The following is a 25432-nucleotide window of genomic DNA, read 5'->3' as shown; positions in this document are numbered from 1 at the left end:
GTCAGGCTCCCACTACAGCCATTGCCTTAACATAATGATGAAGGTAAGCGAATTGCACGCTGTTGGCACAAACTATCCTGAGGTAGCAGAGAGAAACCTCAGTGGGGATTACGGCTATTCTGGATATTACTGGTGGTGATGGGTACCCTGGGCTCCAGCAACTGCAGAATGGCATCCTCCTGCCAACGTCTATTACTATTCTTTGGGCTTCTGTCCTCCCTAACTGTCCTTTAGTCCCTTCCTTAGGGACACCCTGGCTGCACCAACTGCCCTGTGGATTTAACCACCAGTTCACCTGATTACCTTCATTTCTCTTTAAAGGGCAGAGGAATTAGTTACAGCATTTGGTATGACCCAAGAGTCAAAGAAGCATCTGGACATCAGTTCTGTTGAGACAGTGAACGCCACAAGTCTGGCAGAGTCTGTTATTCTTAACTCTGTGGTCTTAGTTTTAATTCCTACAAAGAGAAAAACTCAGGAGAAATCTTAATCTCTCCTTGATTAGTCATGGGGAGAGGGAGGCAATGGTAAACTGTATAACTACCTAAGAAAATGGGCATGACTCAACAAAAATTAGTTTCAGAATCAAGGCAATGAGCTATAACTCAGCAAAATGGGTTGAACATAATTTAAGAAATACACTGAGCCAACAACATAGCTGGTACTAAAAATCATTTCCTTCCACGTCACAGACAGGACAGTGACAGAATTATTCCATGTGGTCAGAATGTTTCTCCATCTACCTCATTTCCTGTACTTAAAGAATTCATAAGATACAATCATTGAAACATTAAAAAAAAAAAAAAGAGCACTTTCTGAATATTTTATGGCCAGCCAACTAGGGCAGAAAGCAAGAAGCACTTTCTTCATTGTCTTACATTCCCAGTCTAGACCTTCCTGGGTCAGGTGGCTCAAAGGAGTCCTAATGAAAATAAACCCCAGAAAACATCCGTTCCCTAAGCAGGCCTGAAGAAGGCTGTGATCCAGACCTCTAAGGAATGATACGCTCTCATAGGGTGATTTCCCTCAGACTAATGACCTGACATTCACAGTAAGACAGACAGAGATGATAAATATGCTAATTAAAGGCCCTCCATGCAGGTATTGAGCAAGACTATAGCTGCTTGGGTTTCTGTAATCAATAACAGCTGGGTGTCAGAAGCCACACAGCTGAAGTCACACCGTGGTGCTCCTCCCCGAAACACGCATCTCGGGTCATCAGAGGCCAGCCTCTCTGCTCACTTACTGCCTGCCAGTCAGTAGGCAATCTCAATCCACAAAGCAAATGGTACAGCCTCTCCATATGCAGGCTAAAAATTACTTTACATAGAAATTGAGTGTTTGTCACCTTTTCATTACTTTCTGTTTTACAGAGAGAAAGCTGGTGGGGGGAAGGGAGGATTGAATAACAGGCTTTCGAAAAGGCCCATGGGCGTTCCAGGTCTTGTCAGAACAGAAATGAACCAACCCCTCCTCTTCTGGCAAGATGCAGAAAACATCAACACAGAGGAAAAGGTAGAAGAAGTCCAAGGGGAGCAATATTTCCCATGATATTATGAAAGATTATGATGCTACTTCTGAAGATCTTCTTGGGAAATATTGGAATTAAGAGGTCGCCAAACTGTGGGAAGAACCAAAATGCCCTTCAACGGACAAATGGATAAGGAAGATGTGGTCCATATACACTATGGAGTATTATGCCTCCATCGGAAAGGATGAATACACAACTTATGTAGCAACATGGACGGGACTGGAAGAGATTATGCTGGGTGAAATAAGTCAAGCAGAGAGAGTCAATTATCATATGGTTTCACTTATTTGTGGAGCATAACAAATAACATGGAGGACATGGGGAGATGGAGAGGAGAAGGGAGTTGAGGGAAATTAGAAGGGGAGATGAACCATGAGAGACTATGGACTCTGAAAAACAATATGAGGGTTTTGAAGGGGTGGGGGGTGGGAGGTTGGGGGAACCATGTGGTGGGTATTATGGAGGGCATGCATTGCATGGAGCAGTGGGTGTGGTGCAAAAACAATGAATACTGTTACGCTGAAAAGAAATAAAAATTTAAAAACAAACAAACAAAAAAAGAGATCTAGAACTGGGACACCTGGGTGGCTCAGTGGATTAAGCCTCTACCTTAAGCTCAGGTCATGATCTCAGGGTCCTGGGATCAAACCCTGAGTTGGGCTCTCTGCTCAGCAGGGAGTCTGCTTCCTCCTGTCCCTCTGCCTGCCTCTCTGCCTACTTATGATCTCTGTCTGTCAAATAAATGAATAAAATCTTTAAAAAGAGGGGGGGCATCTGGAATTAAGTTCATGGACAGCATAGTTTGAGACAACACACCTTGGAGCTCACCTGAGTTGCCTTTTTGTCAATCTTCATTTAAGTTCTGCATTTTCAGAATGAAGAGACTAACACTGGGAAAAAAAAAAAAAATTCTCCTTTCCTTTTCTGATTGTCTGCTAGCCAGAGCAAGTGCCAGCATGTGGACAAGTGGGCTGGATGTTCTGAGCTCTGCTCTGGGTTGACAGAAGGGATGGTAACAACAGTAAATGGGGCTGAAAAGACCTCTGTCTACAATAATGCTTCCTCCATTCCAGGGTCTGAACTCTGAGTTGGGAGTGAATCAGAGAACCCATATACCTGAATGGCTTAATTTAACCCATTCCCCGGCAAAAGGCCCTCCTTATCGTATCTTTTCTGAAGACACTGTCTTGTTCCTGTTGAAATGTAGAAGTGTCAAAGAGAATAACCAACCCTCTTGGACAAAGACACTTCCAAAAGAACTGTCAGCAGCCCCCTCCCAACACAGCTGGTAGTTTCCTGCCCAAGAAGGAATCAGGAGAAAGAAGAAAATCCTCAGTTTCACAAACTGGTCCTAGCTATAATATAATCTAGGAAATTTTACTCCTGCCTCCCACTTTTCCCTCAAAGCTGTGTCAAGGTTTCCTAAAAGCCACCAGGTTGCAGCAGTGGGACCCTGAATCAATCTGTTTTTCAGTGAGAGATCCCATCTCTCAGTGTCTTCAGTGATAAAGAAGTGCACACATTCTGGAGAAGAATTAGCAGAAGCAGTGACACCAAGTCTATTGTAAACTGGGTCAGAGCAGCAAAATTACTCTTGAGTTTCGGTGGGATAATCAATGATTCTGCTCTAATGAAACCATAAATCAGGAAGGATTTACATAAACGGAGTCTCGCTTGGCACCTTCACAAATAGCAAGTGATGGATTTTGCATTAAATTATTAGACCTACCTTAGACAGCCCTATCGTGGTTACTAATAAATGCATCCCTCTGGAAGTCCCAGTCAATCTTCACGTGTTTCTACAACATCTCAGGGGTTAAGATGCTTGTAGCCAAAAGGCAGATGGATTGGGGAAGATATTCTGACGGCATGGTTAGCCATTCTTGGCTATCAACATACTAAGATGCCCTGGGAATTTTTTTTAAGATTTTATTTATTTTTTTGACAGAGAGAGAGCCATCAAGAGAGAGACTACAAGCAGAGGGAGGGAGAAGGGAGAAGGGGAAGGGAGAAGCAGGCTTCCCGCTGAGCAGGGAGTCCAATGCGGGGCTCAATCCTATGACCCTGAGAACATGACCTGAGCCGAAGGCAGACACTTAATGACTGAGCTAACCAGGCACCCCTGTCCTAGGAATTTTTACCAAAATGTAGCTTTCACATGACCAAGCAGAGAAACCACCACAGAAGCTGAACACTCCATGATAAAACATAGAACATTCCTGCACATCTGAGGATGCTAGAGGAGGAGGTCAACAAATTATGGGCCGCTACCTCCTCTTGTAAATGAAACTATATTCTAACAATCACATTCATTCACCTATTGTCTCGGTTACTTTGGCCAAACAGCTGAGTTGAGTTGTTGCAACAGAAACCTTCTGGAGCACAAAGCCTAAATTGCAACAGAAACCTTCTGGAGCACAAAGCCTAAAATAATTACTTTGTGGTCCTTGACAGACAATATCTGCCAACCCTTGTGCTAGAGAAAAGATAGAACAAAGTGAAATATGGAGTGACCTAAGCTAAACCACTATGGTCTAGAAGATTTAAGGGAGAGCCTGGAAGGATCCAACTCCATAAGTATTTGAGAATGTAGAAAAGGATGTGCAGCGGGTACAACTTCTACGTAATAGAGGGGAGTTTGACTGGATTTGTTCCATAAGATTTTGAACCAGTTTTAGGTTCTCCCCATCCACGCAATTCTACCACAATGAGTCCTTTCAGAGAGGAAAGGTTATGTGATCTGGGGTTTGAAGATGACAAAATGTGGGAAAAAAGAAAAGTCCAGGAAAAGGAAGCAAAACAATTTCTGCCAGAGAATGAATTAGCAGTTAGGTGTTACTTAGCTAAAGCCTTTTTTTTTTTCTTTTTCCTTGCATGAAGTAAAAAAGTTGCATGTAATTCTCTGAGAAAAGATTCACTATAGGTCTCTGTCCAATACAGAAATTGGTTCACAGAAGGGGCTAAACAGTATGCCTAGCAATGCCACTCATGAGAAAAATCTAATAATGATGAGGGTTATAATAACCATTGTTGCAGACACGATCATTCTTCTTACAGGAACTGTCACTTACGGAACACTTATCACATGCTAGGCATGATACTAGGTACTTAGGCATTTTCCCGTTTAACCCTCCTGGCAGGCCTGAGTAGTAAAACTATCATTACCCTCAGTTTATAACTGAGGCAACTGTGGCTGAGAAAGGTAACTAGGATACACAAGCTTCAAGGTAGCAGAGCAGAGCGGAACCCCTGTAACAACCTTCACACTATGCATTAAACCCTCATGCGCCTCCCCCCCTCCATCCCAACCACAGCCCCACCACCAAGGCCCCCCTTACCTCTACAGACACGGCAGCACTGATTCTCTGGGAGAATGTGGTCCTTTTCGGAGCAGTTCAAAGGAGGGCACGCTTCTGTGATTTTTACTAAAACTCCATCCTGGAAGCCAAATCATCGGGAAACAAAACAATGTTCGTATTTTTTAGTTGAGGATACAAATCTATAAGGCGCGTTGTCAACAGCCCACAGTGATAACAAGCTTCAGTAATTAACAGTCCTCCCAGGAATTCCACAATAATGACAAAGTCGCAGATGAAACTGATGAGACTCCTGGCAGAGAAAGCATCTTTTTCTAGGTCTAAACAGCCTCAACGTCAACCAGTAATCTTCAAGTAAGTTCTATGCAGCAGAAAGTCACTAATAGTGGTACGCTGCTAAGATAACAATGGGCTGTTGGACGGGGAGCCCTAATTTGTAAAGTTTGTGGCTTTCTGTGACGACCAATTTAGAATCGCCAACATGGTATCCCTAAAAAGAGCAGGGAAGTTATATAAAATGAGCGCTCCGCTCATGAGCTTCTAGGAGCCAGCTTTAGCACTCAAGGATCACGTGAGTCCCTAGCTGGAGTGCAGGAAGAAAGGACAATCTCAACAAAAAACCCTAAAACAATACGGTAAGGGCTAAAAAAATGTTCTATAATTAAGGTATGATAATGTGTCGTCAAAGAATCATGCTACCCAGGTAGGGAGAAATGATAAAGATGCCGCCACATTTGAATAACAGTATAAGGAAGAAGAGACTTTCCTGGCAGACAAAACAGGCAAGAGCCAAATTATCCAAGTATGAATGACCAGAGTGAGGGTTAGAGAAGCACTAGATTTTTCCCTGTATGGCAATAAAATCGCTTACAATAAAATTTTAAATATTCACCTGGTGAATCTTTATGACTTCATTCACCAAAGGTCTTTTTTGGTAACATCACTAGCATCTGTGTTTAGTTTTATTCTGAATTCTAAAAATTAGACCATTATTAAAAAAGGGTTTGAGAGTATTTCATCTAAAATATTGAGGTTTTTCCCTCCTATTCCTAAGAAGCTGTTTAAGTCAACTAAGACTCAGGCTTGAAAAGGAGTCTCATTTAAGGTGAAAAGATACTTTTTAACATAGATGGGGGACGAGGAGGGAGCTGGACAGCCGGGAAGGATGGGGGAGAGAGAGTTTCCCATTTCCGAGATGCTAGGTTTCCTGTGGACCATGGGACAGGAACTCCCACTTCACCAGGCACATCCATTCCTAATTAGGAACATCAACAATGATGAGCATACCAATTTGATTTCTAACAACTCATCATTTGGATAATTGGCACCATGGCTTCCTCCCCTTTCTTGTCATTTTCAGCCTGACAGTCCTGCCTCTGACAGTCCTGCCTCTGACAGTCCTTGTAGTGTCTTTTCATCCTCCTTGTTCTTGGTTTCCTGATCAGATCCAAGTTATCCAGATCTCTTGCTTTTCTCTTATCTTAAAACTGGTCCTAAGATCTGAGAATGTAGCCCACTAGGTATGCCGAGTCTCCTTCACAGCTAACGTTTCCTTCTCACCCCTCAATCCAGGCCACATGTGGGTGCCATCCAGCCTCAAGAGTTGGCGCCGGTCCATGCCTATCAGTTGTACCTCAGTTTCTGCAACAGGGACTCCAACCAATCATTACTAACCCATGGACATTAATATTCTTCTCATCTGTAGCATAAGCTTTAATGCAGAGGAAAACAGAATGCTTACTCACCATTAATGCCTCTATGTCTATCTGTCAAATTAATGCATTATCTCCTGCCTCTTTGCATAAGTAAGAGTGGTGGACACTGATGTATCCCTTTTAGGAGTGTCATGTGCCCATTCCCCAGCTTCAGAATGTTTTGTTGCTAATGGCTCATCCTGGCCACCCTCAGAAGGCACTCCTCGGACACGGGAGCCCCTCTGCCAGGCAGAGAGCAGAGACAGTTACTCCCAAGTTCTACATCCCCAACTTCATAACCAAAGCCAGGGACTGATGGGCATGGAAGGCTCTTTACCTCGAGGGGAGCCCATAGCTGGGGTGTAATTTACACTCCCAATACCCCTACTGGAACCAGGCTATGTGAGGCCTTTCACCCGAAATCCCATCCTTGCTTGGTTCCTTGCCTTTCCCCATTCTTTATCCTCCAACACCCCTCCTGGTGGCTCCTAAGGGCACTACTTTAATGGATCATTTGTACTGAAATCCTTACTGTAGGGTCTGCTTTTCGGGGAACCCAAACCAAGACGGTAAGCTACCGTCAAAAATTAAACTGTCAAAAATTAAACTGCTCGCGCTTATCTCTAGATGGGGAGATTCTGGAGCAATTCCCTGTCTCTTCCTTGTACTTGTTCCTCTATACTCATGATTTTGGCATCTGGAGTATGTATTTGCTTTTGTTAAAAGATATATTTAAAATGGTATGGAGACTTTAAAAAAAAAAATAATCACTCAGAGAAGTTGTTGGTCTTTTTTTTTAATGAAAAGGGCTTGCCTTGACTGCTGATTAAATCAGACAATTCTAATCAACCTTTAACATATTTAATGAGCAAGATCATAATTTCAAATGGTTCAATAGAGACAAACCCCTTTGCATGATTTTGAAAATAATATGAACTGTGATTACAGTAGCGTAAGTGCCTCTACATCCATTTAGTCCAGCCCCATAATTAGGCACAAAACCTTTTTTAACTTTATTTTCAAAACTATTTCTGATAAGAAGTACCTGGTAATTAACATTTTTAAATCCTCCTGATTAGAGTACATTATTTTATGACCCCTAGAACTCTGTGTTGGGGAAAATACAATTCTTCCTTTCTTTCTCATTTAGGGTGACAGTCTCTGTCATTGGTTAAATATAAACACTTTCAAGTTCTTTACTAATCACTGTGCTTCAACCTGAATTTCCAATAACACAAAAACTCACATCATTAAGTCAAAAAATTGTCACTAACAAATTGTTGCAGGGCAGCAATAATTGAACAAAACTGATCAAGACTATGAAAAGAGTTTATTCATCTTGATTAAAAATAAAAACAACAACAACAACAACAAAAAAAAAACAGTATCTTAACTTCTAAAAACACTTGGTAAAAATACTTGAAACAAGAGTTGGTTTCTTGTTCTTCACATGCTTTATCTCATCCGACCCACCCAACATCCTAGGTGGTCCTGTGCTGGCCCCAGGTTGGAGAACCGCCCCACCTCCTCCACCACTACCACCAGCTCTCCCCGTGCCCAAGTCCAGTGGCCTGCCTTGTTGACAGAGATCACAGAGCCCTCGCTGCCACACCTCCCTGCCTCTGCCATGGACTGAGGAGCTCCTACGCACAGCATCCACTGAAGCAGAAAGACCACCGTACCTCCATCCCCACCAGACCATCTGGACCAAGAAAATCTCTGCCATTCCCAGTGGTAGCCAAGAAAGGGGGGATGGGACATACAATAGGAAAGTCAGAGGGAGTTAACCACCACCACCCCACCACCACCACCCCCCCCACCCCGCCCCGGGTTAAATTCTAGCCAGTGAGAGACAGGAAACAGCTTAAGAGCCTTTCCTCCACCCACCTCCACCCACCTCCCCCACCACCACGGCCCCAATAAAGAATCGGATTCAAGTTCCTCCAGCTCATTTTCAGGTCTCTAAATGCCTCATTCTCCTCCATCTTTGAAAGAGATTCCTTTCTTTTCCTCAAGGATGTGATGAAAAGCCAATGAAATGGTGTAGTTACAACCACGTCCAAAGATGGGCTGTTCTGAGGCCCAAGTCATTCCTCTCAGTCTCTCTGGAAATGCCCCACAAAACTAGCTGTGCTTCCTTGTAGGACGGTGGCTTCCCTGTAATGCGCCACCTCACACGCATGCTCCCTCCTTCCCTTCCTTCCCTCTGTCTCTCACTCTTCCGCTCCAAAGATGGCCCCTCACCCCAGTAACTGCATGGCTAGCTCCCGCACTTTGTTCAAACAGTACCTCCGCAGAAAGGCCTTCCCAGACCACCCACACCCACCCAAAAGCTCTCTCTCTCTCTTCAGTCTCTGTATTTTTATAGGATTTTCCATTATATTACATATTGTTTCTTTTATTATCTGTCTCCCACACTAGACTACAAGTTCTATAAAAGCAGGGACTTGTTTGTGTTCACAGTTACACACCTAGAACAGTACCAGGCTAGTATGGAGCAGTTGATCAAGGTATGTTAGCTGAATGAAGACTGAAGATCTCTGCTTCTATACATCTTACTCCAAGAAATAGATGGGGGGGGGGGGGGGCGGCACAGGCAGGGGAAAGGCTTTTCCTCATAATCTTTAAGACACTTGGGAGTAGAGATACACCTTCCAGGGCTGGCATCACAAAGTGATTTCCCCAAAATCAATACAAAACCCTTTCCCAGGGCCACTTGCCAAGCTCCCTGACTCCTTGTAACTGCTGGATCCCTTCACCTTCTCACATCCTTCAGAAGCTACCCCCAAGGTACCTGATCCACAGCTGACCAGAAGCTAGCACAGTGAGGACGGTGGGTGAGACCTTCCCATCCTGGACAGCAGCCCCCCCCACCCCCCTCCCACTGAGTCCTTCCCCTCAGGGACCCACTCAGGCCAACTCCAGATCCCTATCAAAGCCCATCTATCTCTACCACCACCCCCAACAAGGGATGGGAATCGTAAGACGGAAACTTACTCTGCATTCCCGGCAGCTCTTTGTTAAAATCCGCTGGCCTTCTGCAAGGACTTTTCCTCCATAGATACATTTTGCTGTAACAAAAACAGAAAAACGGGTCAGTCATGCTATGCAACTAACTGACCCCAGAGGTGTCATCCAGGTTCAGTGAATTCTAAAGAGGAAGAATCTCTTTGCAGGGTGCCTGGCTGGCTCAGTTGGTGGACCATGCAACTCTTGATCTCAGGGTCATCAGTCTGAGCCCCACACTGGGTGTGGGACCTACTTAAAAAAAAAATCTTTGGCTGGAGTAAGACATGAGGAGAGGACTGTTGTAAGGACAACTGTCAGGTCTGCGTCAAATGGTCATCTTCACTCTATCTGCCACCAGTCCGTCACTCTAAGGATATACAGCTATTTCAATGTCACTGCTAAAGGAACCAGAAAATGAACTGATGTGGTCAGAAGTGAAAACAAGGAAGCAGCAGTGGTCATCTCTGTGGAGCACAATAGTGGTACCTTTGATTCTTACACTCTAAGCCATAAAATGAATGAGTAAGTAAAAGGGGACTTCTATGTTCGATCGTCAGAACCTCAGCCCTGATGCAGAAGGACACCGGTTTTCTTTCCTCTTGTGATCGTGGGAAATGCTTGCCCTTATACTCTTGTGTTCCTACTAAGTTAAAAAAACATTGAGAAATATAAGCCAAACCAGCCTACTTATCAATGCCCTAGAGAGACTGTCTTTGGAAAGGTGAGCTTAGCAGGCTACTAGGGAAGGCATGAAGTAGAGGCAGGCCTTGCAGAAAAGGTAAAAAACATAAATGGAACTCCCCCCACCGCCCATTCAATTCAGTTTCTCCTGGGACTCAGTCCTCAATTCAACTTGCTGACTCACTTTTAGACAAGTGCAGAATATGTTAATTTGATCTGACCCTACTGGGTCTCCAGCCACATCAACAGGAATGGGGAACTAAGGGCCTGATTACTCCTTCTGCACAGATGAAGCACCTTCCACCCTAGCCTTCAGGCGAAGCAGCAGACGTGCATGCTACAGCATCTCTACCACTCACTCTGTGCCTTATAAAAACAACCTTAGCTCTTAGAGTTTCTATTTCTGCATTTGTTAAAAACAAGTTAATTTGGTAGTTTCCTAGTTCTCTAAGCTTCCAGCTGTCATGGAACACTGAAGTATCTACAGACCTCAGCAATCAACTTCTCCAACATCCTCTTGTTAACCACAGGAAGAAGAAAGCCCAGAGATTTCGTATACTTAACAACATGATCCCATAGTGGATGCGGTGGTGTGCCACCCAGCTCCCCCTGGATGGCCAAAGGACTCATTCCTGCAGCTACTGGGGAAACTGATGAAGACCAGCTCTGCTGAACAGTGATCTAGGACTTGCCCTTCTAGGACTTGACAAGTCCCCTCATCCAAGGTCAAATGCTCTCCCTAGGCTAGCCCACATACAGTGAGTGGTTGGTAAAGGAGGGCAAAGTCCTGGCCCCTTGCTCCAACTAGGGATCCCTCTGAAAAGTCATTCTGGCTCCAGAACTCCCTGGAGGAATGACTGAAGTGTTTTGGTAACTGTACTGCAGTTCAACCTCTTATTTGCCTGATTCTGCTTCCTTCAGGATCTCTCTCTACCCTAGACTGATCCTGACAGATCCTTCCTAATAAAGGACAAGGAAATATTTCAGAGTCTGCTTCCTGTTGGAAAATGACCTACAAAACTCCATGCCCAACTGGAATCTGTTCCATTCTAGTGTCTCCTTTCCTAAATGGCACTGTTATCTACCCCAGCACCCACACCCTACCACCTGGGGTCCTTTAAACCTCTCCTTCTTACTCAACCCAATGCCCAATCAGTACCCAAATCACAACTGCTCCCTCCTTAAGTTTCTCAAGTTAACCTACTTTTTGTCTATTCTCTACCACCTGCAACTATCTTCATTCCTTCCCCTTTAGAAGCCAGAATCTCCTGCCCTTTCTCCCTTGTTCTGGTCTCAATCTTAATCAGTTCTTCCCCATACAACAGTCAGTCATATTTTGCTAATTACAAACATGAGGCCATGCTTTAAAATCCTCATGGATCACTGACACCCTGAAAATACAGTCCCAATTCCTTAATGCAGCACACAAAGCCATTCAGGTAGCTCTTCCTTCTCTCTCAAGCTTCACAGCTCATCAATTCCTCTGTATTAATTCCCCACCCTCCCAACACCCCCCCCCCCTGCAAACATTCAACATCCATGGATACCCCAGCCATGCCTTCTTCTTTGCATCTGGGATCTGCACATATTATCATCTTCTCCAAGAACAGGCAGCCTTGTCAGCCCTCCCCTGGCCAATGCCCCATCCTCTATACCCAGTTTCAACATAATCCTGACCTCCAGCAAGCTCTTCCTGATTTCCAGCACTGGTGCACTGCCCTCACTTTGTGCTTCCACAATCTCTGGATCCAGCCCTGACACCTCACATTCTCCCTCTGTCGCCCAATTCATTATACACCTCTCCTGCTAGCTATAACCTCCGTGAGGGCAGGGTCTAAGTCTATTTCATCATTTCATCTCCAGCCACAAGATCAGCAACCCTCTGGGCTTAGTAACAGTAATTTTAGCATTGATGTGCTTGTAGTTGGTAGTGAAAACCAGTCAAAAGTTCTGATTCCCAAATAAGAGTCCCTTCTGCTATTTAATGCAGTTTCAAACATTAAAAGCAGGCATCAAGAGTTTCAGACCAAAAGCAGCAACAGAAAGTAGAGAATTTTCTACATCAACCCCTCCTTCCTTCCTTGAAAAAGTTACCCATGACCATCCCGTATGCCTCAGTTTTCTTGATCATCAGCTGACCATGACTCATTGGTCCTAATGATGACACAGATTCCCCTGCATACCTGCATGGGGAGACCACACATCCTCCAGGAGCCTGGAATTCCTGTCCAATCAACTTCCACACTCCGAAACACAGCTGCTGCCAACTTGGCAAGAAGGCTTGTTCCAGAGTGACAGCTCTGCTAAGCACACTGCTGTCAAATCTACCATCTGCTTCCTGGCCCAGGCTCAGAAGCAAAGAAATCGACTTTTCTCCCTCATTTTGCCCCTTGTCCCCCATAGAATGGTATGAACCCATTTGCTCCCCTGTTTTAAGAAATTTGCCTGATTCCTCTCCTCTGGTAGGAGTTCCGGAGGAGTCTGTCTGGAAATAGTAAGCCTTACTGTCTACATTCACGGCACAGACAGAGGGAAACATCCCTCCAATTCACCAGTCTTGATTAAAAATCCATGTCTGGGCGCCTGGGTGGCTCAGTGGGTTAAGCCGCTGCCTTCGGCTCAGGTCATGATCTCAAGGTCCTGGGATCAAGTCCCACATCAGGCTCTCTGCTCAGCAGGGAGCCTGCTTCCTCCTCTCTCTCTCTCTCTGCCTGCCTCTCTGCCTACTTGTGATCTCTCTCTGTCAAATAAATAAATAAATAAGTCTTTAAAAAAAAATCCATGTCCACCGAACTTTACGTCCTCACATAGCACGGCGCGCGGGGGGCTACGAATGATGTCGAGATCACGCCGCATGCCTTGGCCATTTGCACTGGTGCGAGATGTAGACATGATCACAATATCAACTCGCAATGAACTGATCTTGGGCCAGCTTTCAGGATCACCAGGGTAGGTCACAAGAACACCCGCTGCTTTCTCTTTTTCCCGACCCACTTCTCCGACCGTACCCCTCCTTTTCTGTCACTGCCCTCCACACGCCTGACATCAATCCTCATGATCCCACCTCTTGATCTACAGCCAAAAGGCTTATTTTTGATGTCTGAGGAAATTCAAGCATAAGGTGAGTCAGGCTCCAGTGCCTTTGGCTGGGGCATGTGGGACTCCATTCCAATAGCTTTCAGTAGGAGTAGAAATGTAAATGCATACCTGAGCCCTTCATATCACACTGGGGGACAAGCCAGCTAGACTATTTCACAGTGTACGACCATAAAATTGAAACCTGGCACCAACACGCACTTCTCTGTGATAGCAGAAACCAATGTCCTGAGGGTTTCAAGAAATAGTTATCCAGATGCATCTCTGTCCACCCACAGACATGGGGCCCTTCCAATTTGGACCTGATTTCTCCAGTATGATGACTGGACACTTTCGCCATCTGGGGGCACACTGAATAAACAATTGGCAGGAAGCACTTGGCAGCCCTGTCAGATACAGACATTAGGCTGCTCTGTCTTTATTTAAGTATGTGTACCCGACACACACTCCAGCCATCCTGTGACAATCAGTGGGTTAGAATATCCAAACCAGACCTCCCAACCGCACTGTAAAGGAGACGGGCAGATCAGGAAGGCTCACACCCAGGAATCCTCCCCACCTCAGTGAGCTCATTCACAGATCTGGCTCCAGATACGGCCTCTCTGAGCAAGAGCCCACATCGTGCTGAGTGTCTCTCCAGCATCTCTGGCTCACACATGCCCAACAGAACGCATCACGCCCTGCACTACTTCCTCCACCTGTCTTAGTTCTGTTCATCACACTAGGAGTCTCCTACAGGCTCTGTCAAAACCTGGCAACTTCTCCCTTACAGATGCTCCACCCCTGATTCATCTGTCTCTTACCAAAAAAAAAAAGTTATGGAGGACCTACCATGTGCCAGGCCTTTGGGCCATCACTCTCATCCATCCCTTCCTTTTCACCTCTCCAGGCAGTGGAGGCCTGTCGGTCTCATCTCCTCTACCTGGAACATGCCTGAAGCCCATACCCAGCCACCCTGCTTCCGGCTCTCCCAATGCAGCAGCCTTGGTAAAGCACTCTGATGATGCCCCCAACCCTTCCCTCAAATCTTGCTTTTGACTACAAAGTCAATGCGATGTCTGCTTCCTTGACTTTTGCATGTATGAATCTATTAGGTGTGTTCCCGCCTACCTTGTCAACGTGGCCAACTTCTATTTATTTAATAAACAGCCTACTCAACTGTAACTCACCCTGTGACGTCTTCCTCATATGCACCCGCTTCTGATGGGAGTTAATCGCTCCCTTCTCTATGCTACCTCTGCTTCTTGCTCCACAAGCACGTTCCACAATACTCTGTTGCAATGTGGGGGTGCGTCCATCTCCCTAGACCGCAGTGGGGACAGGAGATGGGTTAAGAGCACCAGCTCTGGAGCCAGAGACCACCTGGGCTTTATTTTGGCTCCACCACGGCTGAGAGACCTTGGGTAAGTTACGTCTCTGTGCTTCAATCCCTCACCCGTAAAATGGGGTAAGAGTGGGGGCTGTGTTCAGGTCATTGGAAGGGCTAAATACAGCACCTGACACAGAACAAATTTTCCACATGTGCACACAGTTGTACCCAGAGGGAAGGACAATGTTGGGAGAGGAACCGGAGTGCGAATGACGGCATGAATTCAAAGGAATACGAGGGTCGTCCCCTATCCCACACCCACCTTTGCAGATTCCTGCCTCTCGCCTACCGAGACCCTGCTACCAAACAGAGTAACCCCTACCCTCTACCACCTCTTTTCCTGTGCAAGTGCTGTGTTGCAGAGCTGAAGACTGCCTGTCCATCATCCTCTCTCTCCCTCCCCACGCTCAACAGTAGTTCTCAAGTCAGTCTACCGGAAGACCGCCTGCAGCGCACCGCTGTTCAGAGATGCTGGATTAGTAGGTCAGAGTGGGGCCCTGGGAATAAATTCCTGGACCATCATGTCCACAAGTGAGGAATCCAGAAGGCTCTCCTGAGAGAGAAGACCATCGTAGTATCCGATCTGAAAACCTTCGTAACGAAAGCTGCCCTGTCCGTGGAGACTACATGAGTGTCGGGGCCTTTTGATCAAAACACAAGGACAAAGCTCTTTTTCCAAGCAATGAACTAAGACATGAACACTTAGACCAAATTGTTTTTCCTATTCCCAAACAAACCCCCCCATCTTTAAGTGCTGCAGGTCCTGAGGCCATGAGAAGTGCGTTGACACTTAGGAAGTCAGCCGGCATAACCATTTGCTTTTATGTATAGCTCCTTTTGCCTGAGCTGATCAATACCTTTTCTTAGAGTTTCCAGAGCACTGGTCCACCCAAACCCAAACAGAAGCTTAGGAAATTTTATCCAAACCGATAAGGAAAGTAAATATCTCCATATCTTCTTCTGATATGAACGTATTTGAAACTCCTAGAAATTCTACCTGCTACTGTTGGAACTCTGCTTTATTCATCCTCATTCTCCTCCGCTCCTCTCCACTGTGCAACCCACTCATCTTCCGGAAGGCCAAAAACATTTAGTTTGGCTCCACTTCCTCCAGGGAGCACCCCAGGTCTACTGCACCTCTCTCCCTAATCTCCCCAGCACTGTCCAACAAGCCATCCGTGTGTGGTCTGATAGTGCCTTATCCATGTGCCTAATGTGACCGCACTGAGAATTCCAAACACTGTAAATCACCTACCTTGAAAGTGAACCCTCTGAAGCACAGAGGGCTCATTTATCACTACTCCAGGCACTAGTACTAACTGCCTAATGTGTATTTCTGTTAACAACTATGAAGAAATGAAAGCCCATGAAACCAGAGGTTCTTAACCTTTGAAATATCCAGAGAACTTTGCATCATTTCTTTGTGGTTTACATTTTTTCTTCTTACCTAGCATTCACTCATTTATTTTTATTACCATCTTGTTAAACTACAAACCAACTGGAACTGCTGAGAAAATTAGTACTGTCTAGCTAAACTGCTATGAATTCCAAAAGCAAAAACAAAACAAAAAGAAAAAATAAAAACAAATAAAAAAAGACAAAAAAAAACAAAACAAAACAAAAAAGAAAAACACACACTGATATTCTAATTAGTTGTATATCAGCATGTTGGTAAAATCATGTAACTTCCTAAAATATTTTTCAAAACTTAAAACTCTCAAAGGAATTGGAACAAAGAAAAGTGACTATCCCCACACTTCTACTGAGGGGACAATGTGACATACATGAGAGGCCTTGAAAATGGCAGTGTTTCGACCCACTGATTCTACTCTGGAGAACGGTATCTTAAGAAAATATAAACTACAAAGTATGTTTTCTATACAAAGCATGTTATTGAAGAGTAATTTATAATCGTGAAAAGTGGGAAAATTGGAGAATGGTAAAATAAATTATGCAATCAAGAACAATGAAACAGGGGCACCTGGGTGGCTCAGTGGGTTAAAGCCTCTGCCTTTGGCTCAGGTCATGATCTCAGGGTCCTGGGATCGAGCCCCGCATCAGGATCTCTGCTCAGCAGGGAGCCTTCTTCACCCTCTCTCTCTGCCTGTCTCTCTGCCTAATTGTGATCTCTCTCTCTCTCTGTCAAATAAATAAAATCTTTTTCTTTTTAAGATTTTATTTATTTATTTGACAGAGATCACAAGTAGGCAGAGAGGCAGGCAGAGAGAGGGGAAGAGAAGCAGGTACCCTGTTGTGCAGAGAGCCCGATGCGGTGCTTGATCCCAGGACCCTGGGATCATGACCTGAGCCAAAGGCAGAGGCTTTAACACACTGAGCCACCCAGGCACCCATAAATAAATAAAATCTTTAAAAAAAAAAAAAGAAGAAGAAGAAGAAGAAGACTGATGAATCACTGAACTCCACCTCTGAAACTAATACTATTTGTTAATTAATTTACGTTAAATGAATTCTTTTAAAAAGTTTATACAGTGTTCTTTAAAGCACAGAAATACACTCAAGTCATAATAGTAAGTCAGTGGGGGTGCCTGACTGGCTCAGTTGATAGAACATGTGACTCGATCTCAGGGGCATGAGTTCCATCCCCATGTTGGGCACAAAGTCCGTGTGTGTGTGTGTGTGTGTGTGTGTGTGTGTGTGTGTGTGTGTGTATGTAAATAAATCAATGAAGTAGGATAAAAATTATCTGCACAATAAGATCTCAACCTCACACAAAATAGAATTTTTAAAAATGAAATCCACTGAAATTTCAAGAGTGATTATTCCCGAGTAGTGGTGTTAGGAGATCCTTTTTCCATCCTCTTTACTCCAGTGAGTTCAAACGTCACACAAGACACACACTGCTTCTATAATTAGAAAATCAAAAGAGTAAAACACAAAACAGCTGAAAGACTCATCTCTTCCCATGTTCAAACAACTTCCTAGAGACTCTATTCACAGACCTATCCAGAGAACTCAAAATAATGGACTAGAAGTAACTTATTTTTTAAACAAATTCCAAGTAGTTTTTCATCCTCTTCGCCTGTTCACTGGTAGAATATCAAGTTTGGGGAAAAAAAATAATAATAACCTGTACCAACAACCTTTCCATCATTGATAGGATCAAAGTACCATGTCAACATCTCAGCCTCTGAGCTACCTGGATTTTCCAATAGGGCTTTCCAAAGTGCTTGAAACAAACAAGGAAGTTTCTCTTTTTAGATCAACTCCAAGTCCCATCCTCCAGACCAGTAGGTGTACTGCGCCAACCACAAGGAGGAAGGATCTTTCCAAGTCCCTTTTGAAAAAGTCCAAGAAAGATCCGGGCTGGTGTGACCAGACAAGCAATCCCCACCTCTACTGTCCTATTAGGAGAAAGGCTGCTCTTGGCAAAAAGCTATACCACTGGGTTTAGAAGATGTATTGATGATGGTATTTTTGGTAAAGAAATGACCTTAAAATGATGACAAGTGTCTAACATAGACTCTTGCTACAGAAGACCCTATGGATGGATGAAAAGACAACGGGCTTCGTCATCAGGCACCACTAGCTTCCTATCTCACCGGGGTCACTTACAAGGGTTGCGACCTTGGTAAGTTAACTTCCCTAAGCTTCCTGTAAAACAGGGAGAATTATCCCCACCCAAAGGACTGTAGGAGTAGTCAGTAAGCGAACAGAAGTGTAGCACCTACATAGTAAATGGCACCTGCCAAGCATTCTTAATGACAGCTTTTACTCTTACGGCTGGTCTCCAGGCTCATTTCACTATTTCATCTGAAATGGTGTCCTTTGCAAAACAGAGTAAGAGTATTTAAATCCTGTAGCTTGGACAAGCCAACTCTGAAGGCACTTGTGTCAGTATCTTAACTGAAGCTCATCTCAAATTCCTAACAAAGGCATTTTAGTAACAGGAAATCTGGCCAAGACCTCAGAAAGCCTATAGAATCTGGACCTTAAACTTCATCATTCAGAAGAAGAGGGACCAAAGCATATGGAGCTTTGGAGTTACAACCTCATGATCAACACAACCCATTACACCAGAGGTTTGACCCTAGACAAGTAGTTAATCCCTGTGAACACCAGTTCCTTCTATAGGGAATGGAAAGAATAGTAATTAGAGTTGATAGGAGATTTAAAAAAAAAAAAAAAAAGCCTATATAAAGTATCTGCACATCACAGCTGATTAACATAGGAAGTTCTTCTTGTCATACATTTAGTATCAACTTCTGGTAATTCATGTCATCAATGTTCATCAGTTGGGGCCTAAACATTAGGGGGGAAAAAATCTCAAAGCACAGAGGACCACTCTGACCCTCAGTCAGTACTTACGTCTGCAGACCTTACAGCATTGGCCAGCAATGTGCACGGGGAGGGAGTCCGGGGAGCAATTGAGAGGGGGACAGGACATCCTTCGACACTCGACAGTGCCACTCTGAGGAAGGAAACACAGGGAAAGGAATCTCAGAAGTGCTCTTTGAAATTTCCCTTTTTGGCAAAAGCTCACATGTCATCTCAGAAATCTCATCAGGGAAAGAGAAGCAGTGTGAGGAATTCCCAGTCTACTCGAGGATCACAAATGAAGCATTTTCTGCAGCCCAGATGAACCTGTGCCACCTCAATTACTTTTCTGATATACATCACTGCCTTCATTCCACCTGCCCATGTGGGCTAAGTAGATTAGGCAGAAAACAAAAGCCTACTTTTTCCAAGAACATAAATAACACCTTCTGCAGACCCTGTCAATCATTACTGAGGCCCTAACAATCCATTTTGTATTTTCCCCACACAAAGGCATCCTTCAGATAGTTATCAAATAATTTCAACTGCACAGAGTTCACAGACTAATTTTGGGGGTGCTCTTGAATTCTCTGAAAGAGATGGAGTAAACAGATGATGGATACCCTGGAAGTCGGAGGGAGGGGTGGGGCTGGGGGAGGGGAAGGTGGGTCTTGCAAGTCTCTGAAACAGATGACAGAGACCTTGTAAATTACAATAAAAACATCTAGAAACTAACTATACTTCATTCTAAAATGTATTCTAGGGGCACCTGGGTGGCTCAGTGGGTTAAGCCTCTGCCTTCAGCTCCGGTCATGGTCTCAGGGTCCCGGGATCGAGCCCCCGCATTAGGCTCTCTGCTCAGTGGGGAGCCTACTTCCCCCTCTCTCTGCCTGCCTCTCTGCTTACTTGTGATCTCTCTCTGTCAAATAAATAAATAAAACCTTAAAAAAAAAATGTATTCTAGCAGTGAAAAGCTGTGACTGACGCTAACCATTAGGTTGCTTGAAAAATCACCGAAGTCCCTTCCTCCCTCTGATATTCTCAATCCTCAAACTCCACGCACTAAGTCTGTTAGTAACAATGTTAGGTCATATTAGAGTATGCTGTCAAATAGAAGCTGATTTTAACTTCCAAGTACTTAGAGATGAAATGACACTCTTCTGGGTTCCCCTCACAATGGCACAGGTTGCTAGGCAGAAGCTTATTGGTGGAAAGATCATAGAGACTTCCTAAAGTCAGCATTGAATACTGCAAGATCAGATTATACAATAAGTAGTGAAAATGCCCCCCTACCACTCTGTTTATTGACAAAGAGGCTTACTTTGCAAGTGCAGTTCCGGCAGTGATCCCCGTCAACCCAGGAGTCTTGATCTCTATAGAGAAGTCCACTCACTTGGCAGGTCTTCTCGCAGTGACAGTTTTCCAACTGACTAAGTCTTGTCTCTGCATAATTTAACTGCAAATAAAAGTTACTAGGTTAATTACTTTCATTCAGTCGTATTACCCTAACAAAGCTAATGGGGGGGTGGGGGCAGGAAATCCAAGGAGAAGGAAAAAATAAATGCTCAGAGTAGCTAACTTATTCTTAGCCAGATTATTTAAAAAAAAAAAAAAAAAAAACAGAAACAAAAACAAAAACCATGAGGTGGAATCATTCTAAACTGAAGACATATTGGCTCCTATGGTCTAATGAGCACCAAATGAGACATTAAACTGTATCTCAGGGACCTCATGAGTGTACATAAACATGTGTGCTTCCAGCTCAGGCCCACACAGAAACACTCATAATGAATGTGTTCTCAAGGACTCATTACAATGTTTACAGGAGATCTCATCAGCAACCCCGATGCACTAACATTTATCTCCCACCATTCTCTCCGTGTTCACACACTAACCAGAGTGCCACGGTTTTCAGGCAGGAAGTCACTGCTTCCTCTCTTCTGAAAAATTCCTGGGAGCTGGGGCCAGGAAAAGCGAAATGCATACAAGGATCTGGTTTCTCCCCTGCTCAGGATCCCCAGAATGAATGCCCTAGAAATCCACTTTGGTGTTCAAAGGTGACAAGAGGCAACCAAACCAACGGGTCAGATCAGGATTTAGGGAGAAGCCTGTTCCATTTTCACAGGTCCCGCAACTATTATCAGTAATCGCAGAACCTTAGAGTCTCTGACTTGAAAAGGGTCATAAGGTTGGAAGGTCGTGACAAGTAACCCCTTTCAGTGACTCACCAGCCTCTCTTCGCACATCTACGGCAGAAGGACACTACCCTTAAAAAACTTTTTTGGTGAGCTCTGGATGTTTTGAAACCTCTTTCTTGGTGGGAGCTGTGAAATCTCTCCCCACTTTTCCTATCTGACCTACTTTTGCCTTCTAACCAGTCCTAACCAACCTACTCTCTCCAAACATCTGAGGTCAGCCTGTCTTCACACCTGCTCTGGGCCACACTCAGCACCACCATGTTCACTGAAGAGCTCACACGACAGGAGGCCAAGCCTCTCTCCTTATCACGTTCCATGCAGCCTACTGCAATCGCCTTCAAACATATGATGGGGGAAAAAATTCAACTTTTTGAGATAGAATCTCACACATATTCAAGTGTAACTCGATCCAAGAGCAGTATTACCATTTCCCCCATTTTCTTTAGAGACTGCCTTGATTGAAAAATATACTACTTTCTAAGTCCAAGGAGTTTCTATCTTCTTTCTCTACCATACTTGTACCTCTGTGTCTTTAGTATTTTCCCCACATAGAGCAACCCAGTCTCTGGTCCAACCAAGACCATTTCAAGCCAGTATTTTAGATATAATGGTTGAATATGGGTTGAGGACTCCCCAAATCTTTCTATACTAACTGTGGTTCCATTCCTTACATGTTCCCCTCAATTACTCCTACCAGCACTGCTGAGCACCACTGTCTAAAAATGGAATCCACTGGGGCACCTGGGTGGCTTAGTGGGTTAAAGCCTCTGCCTTTGGCTCAGATCATGATCCCAGGGTCCTGGGATCAAGCCCTGCGTCGGAGTCTTTGCTCGGCGGGGAGCCTACTTCCCCCTCTCTCTCTGCCTGCCTCTCTGCCTACTTGTGATCTCTGCATGTCAAATAAATAAACAAAATCTTTAAAAATAATAATAAAAAATAAATAAAAATAAAAATGGAATCCACATGTAATTCCAAATTTGGCTTTTGTCATTTATTTCATTCTCTTCCTCCAAAAGTTTAGAATCTCTCAAGAAAAATAGTTCCCCACCTGCCTTTTGTGGGAAGGGGAAAAAACAAATAGGATGCTAGACAAAGCACCTGCACCACCATCAGAATGCAGAGTTAACTATGCCGAAAATATTAGCCCCCTGGGACCATTCCCACATGCACCATCTTCTAAAAATTCAGATTCATGTAAAGCTCTGGCTTAATGAGAGTTTCTGGAGTCCATGAGAGTTAAGTTATTTGGCAATTTTTTAGGGGACATATTAAATACACTTCTTAGAATTTGGTGAGGTTAAGTGAGTAAAACCACATATAGGTAAGAGGTAGTGAAGGCTCACTGAATATTACCTTTTCTCCACTTCTATAGCCCCTGTAGATCCTACAAAAGGGTACTGACTGATGGATGAGCCTGGGTTGAAAAAGAGTTCAACTAGACCTGCATCCCTCCTAAAAGTGGCTGAGAACAGGGCATCTGTGAGAAGAAATGAGCATTACTCTGAAAATCTCCAATAATCTATTGCCTACACCACTCTAAGAAACTTAAAGACTAAATGACTCCAAAAGCAATTCTGTGACTGCCCAAGTTTCCTGAAAACCCAGGAATTTGCCTAAAGGCAGTATCGTCAATTTCCCATTCTGTCCAACAAAACTGAGCTATGCTCACCCACAAAACTCAATACCAAGAAAACCTCAGTTTCAATGGAAGTTATTCTCAGGGCAGATGGTTCCCTTCTGAACTCTTGTTTCTACTTTTTAATACATTTAGCCTTTTCTGGCAACACTGAAAAGCCCTAATCTCTGTAATAAGCAAAGTGCATGAGAAAGGCACAAGAGCAAAGACATATTAAAGCAAAAAGCTAATTTTTCAAAGACACTTACTATGTAACTTTACCTTCCTTCTTCCCCGGGTTAAATACTAGGGAACAATGAAAGGAGAAAAACAGCTCTGAACCAAAAAATGACTTACAATTTGTGATTGGTATTAGCATGCTGATTTTACCCAAATTCATTTTCAACAGCTATTTCTACACTACCTGCCATCTCCTCCAAAAATGCCTACAGATCCAAAATAGATCCAGAAACAAATCTACACCTGTGTTCAGTCTTACCTTTGTTCATGCATTTATCTAAGCAACGATGGGCAGAATTATTTATTCTTAACTGTACACATTCAAAGACAGACATCGGAGGACTTTTTCACAGCAAGAGGTCAACAAATGGGTGAGTACATTAGTCGTGCAGTGGGGTGCGCTTTTCTTTCTTTGAAATGCTATTTATTTGGCATTTGCTACATCGAAGGGGTTAAAAAGTCTTTTATTGTGTTAAACTTTTAAGCTTAACTGGAAAAATCACTATTGAGCTCCTCGCAACAATGCAAGTCTCAAAATTAAATATGTTACAAGCTGAAATGCCACTCCAAGTGCTGCTTGATTTGCATAAATAGATTTGTCAAAGATTTGAGTGTCAGTAATCAAATTCCCAGTCTCCAGCATCCCTTCTTCCTGAGCGTGCAGGCAGAATGCAATGACAGGACCGGTGGGATACAAGAGCAAGACAGGTCCCGACCCCATCACGAGGTAGCCAGCCCAGCAGTGGGTTCGTTCCCACAACCTCAGGACTACCCGAGAGAACTCCCAGAGGAAGCCAGGGACCGGTGGTCTCTTGCAGATGGCTTAGGGAATGGGACAGGAGACACCTTCCCTGTACTTCTCTACCTTGAAAAAGGTTCACTGTGCCAGGATGCCAGGATTTTTCAAAGAGGGCTCTTATGAACCTTGACCTGAAGGTACATGTAAGCTCCTCCCATGATACGTCCTGTGTTCAGCAGGGGTATAGTCATCCTGCAGCACCCTCTCTCCTGAAGAGAGAAAAGAAAGAGCAAGCCCTCCTGGGCAGAGCCCTGAGCTCATCTGGTGGTGCATCTGTTTGATGTGATTATGGCTCCCAACTCCTACCCAGCTTGTGCAGTGGGCTTGCTCTCTGGTAAGATGCCATAGCCTTCCACTAGGACACCGTGTAAGGACTTTCCATGGTTTTCCAAGACCTCCTGGCACCTAACTCTAAGACCAGGAACCCGACAGCAACTCATGGCTGTTGCCAGGCAAGGTGGACATCTCTCCCTAGTGGCTGTCCATTTTCTTCTAGGTTTAACAACAAAATGAACAACTACAGCTTAGAGAGTGCCTACTGTATACCGATCCACCAAACCAGACCTTTAAATCTCACTTGTCTGGTCTCATGGGATCTTCATAAAACCAAAATTAATTGTCACCCTTTTACATATGGAGAAACACCAACTGGGAGAAGGTCAATGAGCCTCCAAGGTCCCACCTTGATGGCTACACAAGGTAAAGGGGAGAGGTGTTAGAGAGCAGGGTCTGCCCATATTGGGAGCTCTTAAAGGAAACTCCCACATAAAGATGTGGCCTCAAAGACCTGTAATCCTCAGTGTAAGAGTACACGTAAAGGAAACAAGGTTTACATGAAGCACAGAAAGAAGGCCTTCCTGTTCAGACTGGCACAGACAAGAGGGAACAATATTCCTTGAGAATTATTGAAGAATTCTTGGCTAAGAATTCACCTGGTTTATCCTAGGTTTGCAGTGTGATTCTGGGAAGCCTTGATGATCTGAAAACCTTTAAGGAGATCATGGAATATAAGGGGCCAGAAACACACAGCATGGGAACCTAGGACTCAACATCCAAACAGATTTCCTAGGAAAACAACAGATTATAAACAAAAGGGTGAGTTTAGGAGCCTTGTTCTTGCCCTGACCTTCCCCTCCAAAAGCTACTACAGGTTTCATGCTTAGGTTTCACTCCCAGCAGGTTCCATCAGAACACACATTCCTCTCTTCCATTTGGCCCACTGTTCTCACAGGTCTTTCCATCCCCAAGCTGGTAGCGGCCAACCTGCCTCTCTCCATCAGTCTTTCCTTCTTTATGTCTTTTGTTCCTCTTTCTAATCCTCCCTTCTCCAACTACAGACTTTCTTGGTCATGATGCAGCTTTCAGGATCTGAGCCTACGTCCCAGCTCTGCCATCCATGGTCTTGGGAAGAGTTAACATAACATTCCTGAAACTGAGTCTTCTCATCTGGGAAGCAAGCTAATAAATCAGCCCCAACTCACAGGGCTGTTGTGAGGATTAAAGTGATAGGGAATACAAAACATTTAAGCATTGTAACTAACACACAGCAAATACTCTGTAAATATTACCTCCTATGACTGACTTTCCAGCATTTTCTAAATTAGGAGT

At 44.2% G+C, this 25432-nt stretch overlaps 1 protein-coding gene across 2 annotated transcripts in view; it reads right to left on the bottom strand.

The window, feature by feature from the left end:
- NELL1 (neural EGFL like 1) overlaps window positions 1-25432 on the bottom strand; it is an 833013-nt gene that overhangs the window by 620905 nt on the left and 186676 nt on the right. For both annotated transcript variants that reach the window (XM_032359330.1, XM_032359331.1), the window contains exons 8-11: window positions 20294-20428; window positions 19024-19126; window positions 9540-9613; window positions 4870-4969 (exon numbers count right to left, since the gene is read on the bottom strand). In XM_032359330.1, coding sequence (XP_032215221.1) covers window positions 4870-4969; window positions 9540-9613; window positions 19024-19126; window positions 20294-20428 — 412 coding nt within the window. The remainder of the gene's footprint in view (window positions 1-4869; window positions 4970-9539; window positions 9614-19023; window positions 19127-20293; window positions 20429-25432) is intronic.

Source organism: Mustela erminea, chromosome 9, assembly GCF_009829155.1.
Source record: "Mustela erminea isolate mMusErm1 chromosome 9, mMusErm1.Pri, whole genome shotgun sequence".
In the NCBI taxonomy this organism is placed as follows: Eukaryota; Metazoa; Chordata; class Mammalia; order Carnivora; family Mustelidae; genus Mustela; species Mustela erminea.
This window is presented reverse-complemented; position numbering and strand designations above follow the sequence as displayed.